Source organism: Benincasa hispida, chromosome 3 (genome assembly GCF_009727055.1).
Source record: "Benincasa hispida cultivar B227 chromosome 3, ASM972705v1, whole genome shotgun sequence".
Classification (NCBI taxonomy): Eukaryota; Viridiplantae; Streptophyta; class Magnoliopsida; order Cucurbitales; family Cucurbitaceae; genus Benincasa; species Benincasa hispida.
In genome coordinates, this window is record NC_052351.1 from 53,142,023 (window position 1) to 53,152,867 (window position 10,845).

The 10,845-nt window shown below is 33.3% G+C and overlaps 1 protein-coding gene across 3 annotated transcripts; it reads left to right on the plus strand.

Moving 5' to 3' along the window:
• Positions 1-216: 216 nt before the first annotated feature.
• On the plus strand, positions 217-10,533 carry LOC120074146 (NADPH-dependent thioredoxin reductase 3). 3 transcript variants are annotated; one of them, XR_005480910.1, is made up of 11 exons: positions 217-488; positions 1,464-1,665; positions 1,778-1,883; positions 2,181-2,446; positions 3,831-4,110; positions 5,276-5,383; positions 5,567-5,653; positions 5,796-5,900; positions 6,999-7,129; positions 8,336-8,669; positions 9,881-10,533. XR_005480910.1 is itself a non-coding variant. In XM_039027163.1 (11 exons), the coding sequence occupies exons 1-10, from the start codon at positions 281-283 to the stop codon at positions 8,394-8,396; spliced, it is 1,554 nt and encodes a 517-aa protein (XP_038883091.1). In that variant the 5' UTR covers positions 217-280; the 3' UTR covers position 8,397; positions 8,525-8,771. The 3 variants fall into 3 exon arrangements, 2 of the variants coding, with proteins under 2 accessions (XP_038883091.1, XP_038883090.1); XM_039027163.1 differs by lacking the exon at positions 9,881-10,533 and having other exon boundaries at positions 8,336-8,397; positions 8,525-8,771; XM_039027162.1 differs by lacking the exon at positions 9,881-10,533 and having other exon boundaries at positions 8,336-8,771.
• Positions 10,534-10,845: the final 312 nt, after the last annotated feature.

The window sequence follows — 10,845 nt, forward strand, 5'->3', positions numbered from 1 at the left end:
AATATGAAAAGTTGAATAAAATTTAATATTAAAATTAAATTATTTACACAAACTTAAGAAGTTGATGGTGGAAACGGCGGGTTAGGGTTAATGATTTGGTAATTAAGAAGTGTAATGGGAGGAAGGAGTTGGGGATAAAACATAGAGCGCGTGTGTGATACTCTCCAATACCAAAAAACACACACTCCTTCTGAAGTATGAATAGAAAGGTGCGTGTAATCCATTTTGTATCGCTTCGCTTTTAACTCCGAGTGTTTCGTTTGTATGGTCTCAAACTCAAATGGCTGCTTCTGCTTCTCTCCAGATAGGAATCGGCCCTTCCGTTTCCTCCCACCATTTCTCCGCCATCTCCAATGCTCTTCCTCCTCATCGTCTCTTCCTCCTCCGCTCTCCTTCTTCTCCCCGCCGCTCCACCGGATTCCGCTCCTCCCGCTCTCCTCTTCTTCTTCGCCCTCGCGCCTCCTCCGACGACCTCTCTCCCTCTCCAGGTTTCTTTCATTTTTATTCCTCTCTCTTTATCTCTGCTAATGTGTCTATTCTTTTTTGTTCTGCGGTGTTTGTAAGTGTTTGACTGTGTTTTGAGGTCAAGCTGAACGTTTCTGCTGCTTATCTAGATTTTTCGTTGTTTTGAGGAGATTCGAGATAGGAATTTCAATTTGATGTTGATGTTTTCGAATGTCAAATCCTACAAGTTTTCCTGCGCTTTGGATATATAATCAATGCACATGTTTTAATAAGCGCAGTCTTCGGGATTTACAGTGTGATTATTTGTACTGAATGTGTTTATTTGTGCTTTTCTTGTGTTTGTAACTTTGTGTTTTCATCTTTAGGATATTGTGCGTTTTTTGTAATGTCTGCTGCAGTGGAAGCTTCCTGAGTTGCGACTTTTTTCTTTTTATTGCTCAAATTTGATGTTGAAATTTTTCGGATGTTAAGTCTGTGGTTTCCGTTTTGCATCTCGGGTTCAATATGTCCTCTAGTTTGTTGGACAATATGTGGGCTGATCTGATGTATGTAACTTAGTTGTTGAGTAGTTTGGATAGTTGTTCTTTCCAAGCTGATACGAGTTGTTTTTTCTAGACATACTAGTGCTTTTTTTATTTTATTTATCCCAACGCCTGTACTTGAGGTGTACAAAAGCTAACTCCAATGCTCATAGATATCAAAATTATTTTATTCATTCCAGCATTTGCTTTAGCTTTCCTCTTCGTAGTTGTAACGTAGACAAACATTGTGGTTGTAATATTTGATTGACATATAAACTTAATAACTATGATATGATAATGCAATTCTACATATTTTTTTGATTGAAATTGTTGTACTTTGCAAGGTTATTCTTCAATCCTTTTGCACGATATAGTTACTTGATAGAAAGAAAATTCCCTGTTGAGTAGTTGGAAGTTGGAATTTTGAGGTGTACTTGGCATAAGATAATGAGAGTGACCACGTGTTCTTTATAACAGGAGTTGAGAATCTAGTAATCATCGGTTCTGGTCCTGCTGGATATACTGCAGCCATATATGCAGCTCGGGCAAATTTAAAACCGGTAGTGTTCGAGGGTTTCCAAGCAGGTGGTGTTCCTGGAGGGCAGCTAATGACTACTACAGAAGTCGAGAATTTTCCTGGGTTTCCGGATGGAATTACTGGTCCAGATCTAATGGATAGGTAAAGTAATATGAAGTATGAGAATTTCGTTGGTTTCTATCACAATGGAAGAGAGGTACGGATCCATGGGCAGAGATTTTATTGGTTATAATCTTCATATTATATTGGATAGGATGCGGAAGCAAGCAGAGCGATGGGGAGCTGAATTATTTCAGGAAGATGTGGAGTCTATAGATTTAAAGAATAGACCGTTTACTGTGCAAAGTAGTGAACGCAAGGTGATGGATTATTTTCTATCAAAATGCATGAATAAACTCTGAATTCTTGACTTCCTCTTCAAGAATTTTTTTGTTTATTTAGAATCATCAGTTCATTCTTTTGTATTACTTTTCCTTAACTTTTTCATTTTGTTGCCAAATAATCAAAGAATAATTTCAAATTGAGTATTTTCCCTGTTTGGGTGCATTTATTAATTATTTTGTTTTCATTAATCCGTGTTGGTGTATTTAGAAATTGCACGGTGTTGCTTTTCTTTCTGATTTTCTTCTTTGGCTTTTCCTCCTTAAACATTTCAGGTTAAGTGCCATAGTGTAATATATGCAACAGGAGCGACAGCAAAACGACTTAGGTTACCTCGTGAAGATGAATTTTGGAGTAGGGGAATTAGTGCTTGTGCAATTTGTGATGGAGCATCACCCTTGTTTAAAGGGCAAGTACTTGCTGTTGTTGGAGGAGGTGATACAGCAACAGAGGAAGCCTTGTACTTGACTAAGTATGCTCGTCATGTTCATTTACTTGTACGTAAGGATCAACTTAGAGCTTCTAAAGCAATGCAAGATAGGTATGTTAATTCAATATTTTGGCAATGAATCATTTTTATTTTGTAGTAGTTGGTTAGATATCTTGTAAATACAATGTACTTCTAGGGTAAGAATGTCTTAATATTCGACCTCTGCGCTGCATATCTGTGTCTTATTATTATTATTTTAATTTTTAAATAGGAATGTGATAATGTGTTTCTGGAAAGAGAAAAATAAAAAATTTCATTTGGAAACTATTATGGGGTTTCCTTCTGTCTACTTTATGCTAGTGGATTGTAGTGACTGCTGACTTTAAATATTGAACTATCGACGGTGGCCTGTTTATTGTTACCTTTTGATAAATATTTGTAGATGCTGCGAAAGTTCAAGGTTAAATTACAAGTTTAGTTCTTGAGCTTTTGGGTTTTATGCCTATTTGGTCTCCAAATTTTAAAAAGTATTTAATAAGTATTTGAACTTCAATTTGGTGTCTAATAGATTCTTGTATTTTTATTTTTGTGTCTAATTAACGGTTGGCCTATTTGAGATTTTCTAGAATAAATGGACATGTTAAACACCAAATTTAAAATTTAGGGTACTATTAGACACAAATTCAATTTTATGTTCAATAGATGAGTTAATTTTTAAAGATTTCAAATAAGTCAGGGTATTGAAAGTTTAGAGTTTTATTAGATACTTTAAAGTCTAGAGACTTATTAGACACAAAATTGAAATTTTAGGGATCTATTAGATACTTTCTAAAGCTCATGGATCTATTAGATACAAACTTGAAAGTTGAAAGTCTAAAGACTAAACTTGTAATTTAATTAAAAAACTAAAAACATGTTTTATTCCTAATTAAAGGACGATGACATGTTTTTTTATTTGCATAACTGGTTTGTGTTGACTTGGTCTTTTATTACTTCTATATCGTTCATTTGGTGATAAATGAGGATGGGTCAATTTGACATTTTATATTATCAAGTGTGTATGGAAACAATATATCATGTAGTTAGAATAGGTGACTTTTTGAGTAATAGGAAGTCCTACCATTACGGCCTATTGAGTGATTTGATAAGCAAGGAGAAGAACATAAAACATTAATTTGCCAGCCTAGTGTAGGAGCCTTGGTGGATAGTGAAAGTCATGAAAACTCATTCGGTTGGGTAAATTTTAGAGTATCATTAAAACGTAACTTTTCATTCCTCTTCACGGTTCTATAACAATATTTTCAGGGTTTTCTAGGCTCATCTTTTTACATAAATTAAGCTCATAATGTCTCGCCTTGTATTTAGTGACTTGGTCTCTACAGCCTTTTATATTGACTCCCAACTGTCTCTAGGTTTACCAATAAACAATTTGTATGTGTGAGTTTTCAACTCCCTGAATGTTTGTTTAACAGGTTGATTATCGCGAATGTTTCAGAGTTTTCAACTGTCCAAATGTTACCTTGCACTTTAACACGGAGGCTGTGGACATTGTTAGCAATACAAAAGGGCAAATGTCTGGCATTTTAGTTCGAAAAGCTGATACTGGGGAAGAATCTGTGCTTGAGGCAAAGGGTTTATTTTACGGAATAGGTCATTCACCAAACAGCCAGTTATTGAAAGGCCAGGTTGAGCTTGATAGCTCTGGGTATGTGTTAGTGCAGGATGGTACTGCAAAAACTTCTGTGGAAGGTGTATTTGCAGCTGGAGACGTGCAGGTATTTTCTTCCTGAAAGTGCATTCTTGATTATTACTATCGCTTATACAAGGGCAGGTTCTTTAAGACTCTTAATTGCATCAGGATTGTCTCCAGAGGCACATTATATGGGTATATTTGATGTTTTCTAGTAACCAATGGTAGTTTTGGATAGAACGAAAAAATTCTATTCTAAAATGCAAAGTTTTTTATTTTTTATTTTTTTATTTTTTTAAAAGGAAATAAGTATTGATATAATGAAAAGAATTTAATACTCAAAATACAAGATACAGAGGATAAAACTTAAAAATAAAGGAAAAGAGAATACATAATTGAACGGAAAAATTAAAAACATTCCAATTCAGACAAATATCTTGAATGGAATAATTAGCCAAAGGCTTGGATAGAGAATGCCAGGAAGAAATAAGAAGAGAACCTGAACCCAAATGATCAAGCCATGGAAGTGATGATTAATTTAAACATGAAATTCAAAGTGAAAACAGATGTATCCTACCAAACATGAAATCCAAAGTAAAATTTCATTTTATTTTGAATGAGAAAAGAACTAGTTATTGAATGGTGAAAGGAAACAATACAAGTTGCTAATTAATTTAACCTTTTCATAAAATAGAATCAATTCTTTTCAGTTTTGGGATCCACATATAACTGTTGCTTTCATAAACAATGTGGACTTTTCGTTCTATCTGTTCATGCAATTAAATCAATATGGCTAAGCTTATGACATCGATTTTAAGGAGAACGAATGTGTTACTTTTCTTATGTTTCCAGGGCAACTTATAACTTCTCCCAGTAGTAGATTTGCATGCTCTTGGAATATATATTAGTTCCAGGATCTCTTCATCTTAATGTATTGTGGTGTGCATTGGCTTTTGATGTTTGAAAATCAACAAAATAGGGATAACATTTCTTGAAGAGAACTGTGTCAGCAGCTTGAGCATTTCCATATTGTTTCTTGTTCAAAAAAAAAAAAAAAAAAAAGAGAGAGAGAGAAATGAATAAATAAATTGAGCATGTCCATGTAGTGTTGGTTATAATGTGAGATAGTGGCACAAAAACTGTTCCCTAGTCAAGTACATTATCTAATTTCTGTCAAATCTTTTCTGTGAAAAATGAGGTTCACATTTATTTGTATCATCTTTTGACTTTGTTTCTATGTAATTTCTCAGGATCATGAGTGGAGGCAAGCTATCACAGCTGCTGGTTCTGGATGCGTTGCTGCTTTATCAGTTGAGCGCTATCTTGTGAGCGAGAATCTTCTTATTGAGTTCCACCAGGTATTGAAACCTTGTTGAAGTTGGTAGGTTAATTGATTTCTTCTCAAACCTTTTTGAGCTTTAGTGACTTAACATGCGACGAAGTTCTGTTCTTGTGCATATTGGGGAACACATTTTGTGCTGCAGGTTTATCACAAATAGTTATTGACACTAACATGATCCTTCATGTATTTGCTTTTGCAGCCCCAAACCGAAGAGGTTAAGAAGGAACCAACGGATAGAGACGTTCAAGAGGGTTTTGATATCACACTTACAAAGCATAAAGGCCAGGTATGTAACTTTTATCTCTTGTTTTGGCAATTATGTTTCAAATTTTGTGATATAACATTTTATTCTTCTGCAGATGGGGCTTTCAAAATGTTATTTGTCATTAGATCAACATTTTTAATCTCTTACATTTCTGTTTCCACAGTATGCTCTTCGGAAACTATACCATGAAAGCCCCAGGCTTATATGTGTACTATACACATCACCAACGTGTGGCCCATGTAGGACTCTGAAGCCAATTCTCAGCAAGGTAGAAAATGCCTAACTGTTCATTGATTGAGTGAAGGATCAATCCATCGAGCCCGCATTATTATTTCAGTGATTGCTATAGGAAAAATAAATTTGTTCATTTTTGTGCTGTAGGATAAATCCAAATACATATCATTTTCTGATTGTTGTGAATTGATCGTCTACATAATTTAACAATTTCATGTTTTAAGATAAAATGTCATCTTCACAACTAAATGTGTTGGATCATGTGATTGTCACATGAAATTGGTCAAGGTGGCGTAAGCGAGCCTAAACTCATTTAGATGTCAGAGAAAGAAAAGAGAGAGATATTGGTAGTTGTAGGTTTACATTCCCATAAAGTTGAAGAAGCTTGTATTATAAATCTTCTTCATCGAACAGTATCCCGACTATGTTACTATTCTAAAACAACGGGTGTTAAACCGAGAAAACCAACCAATTGGTTTTGTTAAAAGGTAGGTTAATGTGGTTTTAAAATTTGAAAATGGACAATGATTGTGATTGGATCATTTTGGTTGGTTTGGTTAGTATTTTTATGGTCATTTCGACTTTAAGAACCCAGTTCTTTTAAAATGTTTTTTTTACTTGTTAAAGTAATAAATTGAATGAACAACAATTTAATGAAAAGAGCTGATTACATCTCTAACTGAAATAAACAAAATAGGTCTGTTAGGTTTTATGAGTCATCCATTGATGTCTTTTTCCTTTTATTTTTATTTCTATTTTTGTGTGTAATCTATCAATGGTCCTTTTGCACACAATAATATTCATTCTAGTTTATATATTGGTATTTGGACACAAACTTGCAATTAAAGTCCAAAGTTGGTCACTTGGTACCTCTCTAGTAAATTTTAAAAACCAGGATAGCTACTGCATTTGATAACTTCCAATTCGCTGGAAAATTGTATGGTTAGTTCTGAAAGACTAGTTGCTGTTTATATAATGAGGGTTTGATAGTATGTGCAGTTTATAAACTGCTGATTATTTGTTTCGACATGCTTGACAATAAATTACACTGTTATCTGTTTTATTTGTCTGATGATGTTATTAAACAAATCATTGATGCTTATTAGCCTTCCTCATGAATGTAATCTTCCAGGTGATAGATGAATTTGATCAAAATGTGCATTTTGTTGAAATTGATATTGAAGAAGACCAAGAAATAGCAGAAGCAGCTGGGATTATGGGTACTCCATGCGTGCAGTTCTTCAAAAATAAGGAGATGATCAGGTCTGTTATGTATATTTATATATATATATATATATATATTTTTATTATATTTGATGCATAAATGCCCCCAGTGAATGATGAACTCCACTTGTGGATTTACATTTCCTTTCTCATGACCATTTCTGAATGTAGAATGAAATCATATTGGTGGTCACTTTTAGATTTTACTGCCATATATTGTCCACACTCGTTCTTGCCCTTTTATCGTGCCTATTTACCGAATATATACTTCATCTTTATACATCCTCTAGATGTGAGGCATCTGTGCTTCCTTGTACTTATAACACCTACTTTTTTTTTTTTTGAACTTTTCATTAAGAAATGATAAGAGACTAGCTCCGAGGTACAAAACAACCAAACATAAGAAAATTCTGAAAATAGGGTCACAAAAGGTACAAAAGAAAAGAGAACTAAAAGAAACGATAAAACTCTCCCAATTCCCGTTCAAGTCTTGGATGGAATAACCCTTGAAACCTTCGGATAATGTACATCATGATGAAGATGAAGTGGGCTGAATCAAAACATTCAAAACCTGAGTGTGAAGAATCTGGTTAGATTTAAAAACCTATTTGAAAGCAGATATCTAATAAATTAAAAAAAAAAACTATCTTCTGAAATAGGAAACCAAACTAAATTTTCATTTGGTGACCCTTTGGTTTTTGTTTCTTGTTTTTAAAGCCAAGCTTATAGATACTAAAAGATTTCTCAAAATCTAAGTCAAAATTTGATAACTAGAAAAGTATATATATATATATATATATTTGACAATATCAACTTCTTAGTGGTATTATGAAAGGATACAAAAGTGTCCAAAAGGAAACAAATTCCTATAAGAGGAGGTACAAAAAAGAACATTCAAAATGCTTAATGAAAATGAAATCACTACAAATCATTAAAACTAAAAAAAGAGGCGTTTAAAACTTTTTTTGTGCTTTAGCTAAAACGTCATGTATTTTTTTTTAAAAAAATGAAATATATACCAAAGAAACTATGAGGAGGGAAGTATAACGTATAAAAACAAAATCAATCACAAACAGGGCCTAAATGTTTTGAAAACAAGTTTCCTTTTCATTCTAGCACTTGTAGTAGCGATAACTTCTATACTCTAATATGACTTGAGTAAATATATAATTTTCTCATGGCGTGTTCTGGAAAATTTTCTGGTCTAGCTCCTCACCGATATTCTGTTTAATGGTTGTTATGTAGGAATATACCTGGAGTCAAAATGAAGAGCGAGTACAGAGAATTTATTGAGTCAAACAAATGAGGTTGTTAAGTTATTGCCCTTCATCTTCTGCCTTCAATTTTGTTTCATTTGTATTAATCAATAAGCCAAGTGGAAAAAATGCTTTTAAAATATTTCATGTCCTGTAACATTCAAATTTTACATTGTAGATTTTAGATACAGAGTTGAGAAAAGGGCAAAAAAAAAAAAAAAAAAAGAAGAACTCTTCATGTGCAGAACAGGCATTCATTGGGGAGGGGATGACTGCTTTGGTTCGTCCTCAAATTCCTTGATTGTAGTTTTTGGATGAATAAGGTTCGATTCCTTCTATTATACATGAGAAATTCATTCTTCTTTTTGGCTGTTGATGATCAAAATTAAACCTGTCAAAATATAATACACATCTACATGCATAAATATTGTCGTATATCACATAAAAAGTTACACATACGTTGTTATTGTTTTTTTTTTTTTTTTGGTTATTTAATTTATTCAAGGTTTAAATACTACTTTGGTACCTGTACTTTTAGTTTTGGTTTATTTTGGTCTCTATACTTTCAAAATATTCATTTTGGTTCTTATACTTTCGAAATTTGGTTAATTTTGGTTCTTATACTTTCGAACTTTCATAAAGTCATCATTTTGATCCCTTAAAAATGAATAAAAATGAAAATGAAGAGACAAAAATAGTTACTTTTTAAAAGTACAAGAACCAAAATGAACATTTTGTAAGTATAGGGACCAAAATGAATATAAGTTGAAAGTATAGGGATGAAAATGAACATTTTGAAATTATAAAGACCAAAGTAGTGTTTAAACCTTTTTTGTAGGCTTTATTTCTGACTTTTATATTCTTGGAAAAGTTTGGTCACTCATATTAGAAAAAAAGAGTTAAATTACAAATTGAACTTTCATATTTGTATCTATGGTCTATGAATTTTCAGTTTTGTATCTTATAGGTTATTGACCAATTTGATAGTTGTAGTGGGACATTTTAGTCTGAGGTTTGAAAAATGTTTTAAATAGCTTTTAAGTTAATTTAATCTTAATTGACTAACATAAATTGACGTGACAAGTTGAGTTCGGCTAAATTTGAATGAAGTGATAATTTTTATTAATTTTATATTATTATTCTTGGATGAGGTTGATTTTTAAAATTTTAATTTTAAGTTTAATTCTCGTCTTCTCTCTTTCCATTTCTCTCCCCCTTAACTCCATCCCTTCTCTAAAACCAGGGACATGCTCATTTTGCAACCATTTTAGTCCAAATCTTGTCTTTTTTTTCCCCAACAGTTATCAAATGGGACAATATTTATTTAGGAAAACTGCCATGGGTAGCAAAACTAATTAGGAGAATTGCATGTGTAGCGAGGGTTTTTTGGAGTTGGTAGATATAGCAAAATTTTCAAATTTTAACTTTTATTTTTTTTTGGTATTCTGGTTTTACCTTTGTACAAAACACAATTCGTATAAAGAGTTTTTTCTCTCATGTTTCTTCTTCCTATGATCATCTTCTCTCTCCTTAGCCCTCGTAAGTATTTTCTTCACCACGATATGGACATCGTACAAATGTAGAAAAGAAAGCTCATGGGTTTGCTGGAATGCGGGTCGTTCGGGGGTGGTTGTGCGTGTGTCTATCGTTCATGGGAGCTTGTTTTGTGGGATTTGTAGTGTATGTCAGATATGAGAAATCAAGCTTTCACTCGAAATCAAGCTTGTTTTCGCGCTCGTGTTATTCATTGTCCACTAGCTGAAGTAGCCACTCCCTGAGAGAAGACCATGAACATGATGAATTCAACTCTCTGATCGGGCTCTTGTGAGTGAATCGATGTCCAATCTTCGAAATCAGAAGGGCATCTTGGCAACGTTGATGGTTAGTCCATGGATGTCAATGGAACAGACCGCCCCAAGTTTGCAATAAATGGGTGATTCAAAAGCATGTTGATCATCCTTCACCAAGCAATTTCTGATAAAATCTTTCCCTTCTTCCGATAGATCTTTTGGAATCTTCGACAATTCCTTTTGGATCCCAACTTTGATCTCTAGTGATGGCCGCCCAAAGGTTTTATTTTATATCATTTGAAAATTGCACACAAAGCTCTCACATTTTTAAACAATTCCTCCTTTTTCTCTTCCCATTGTTTTAATTATATAACAAATTAAATCACAAATTGTCATATCCTCTCAACATGCCATAACAATCAATAATTCATAATGGGTGTGCTCCATTTGGAAAAACTTCTCGCTACTATGACAATTCCTCTTCAATCTCCAAATGTTAGTCAACTCGCTCTTCTTTAGATATCACCATTTTGCTCTTTGCAAATTGAATGTTAACCATCCCATTTGAGTTAAACATAATATAACAGTCTGATATATTATTTAATTTCTGTCTAATATATTATTTTCCTATTGGTGATCTCTGTCTTTTCATGTAAAGTTTTGAGTCCATTGGAGCTCAAATGCATTCTTTACATTGATTTTGTTAATA

What these genes read in the sequence shown, in the direction of transcription:
- LOC120074146 (XM_039027162.1), top strand. Translation starts at nt 281, where the DNA reads ATGGCTGCTTCTGCTTCTCTCCAGATAGGAATCGGCCCTTCCGTTTCC. An exon ending in TTCTTATTGAGTTCCACCAG is followed by an intron (nt 5,384 to 5,566) that starts GTATTGAAACCT and finishes TTGCTTTTGCAG; the next exon opens with CCCCAAACCGAAGAGGTTAA. An exon ending in TTACAAAGCATAAAGGCCAG is followed by an intron (nt 5,654 to 5,795) that starts GTATGTAACTTT and finishes CTGTTTCCACAG; the next exon opens with TATGCTCTTCGGAAACTATA.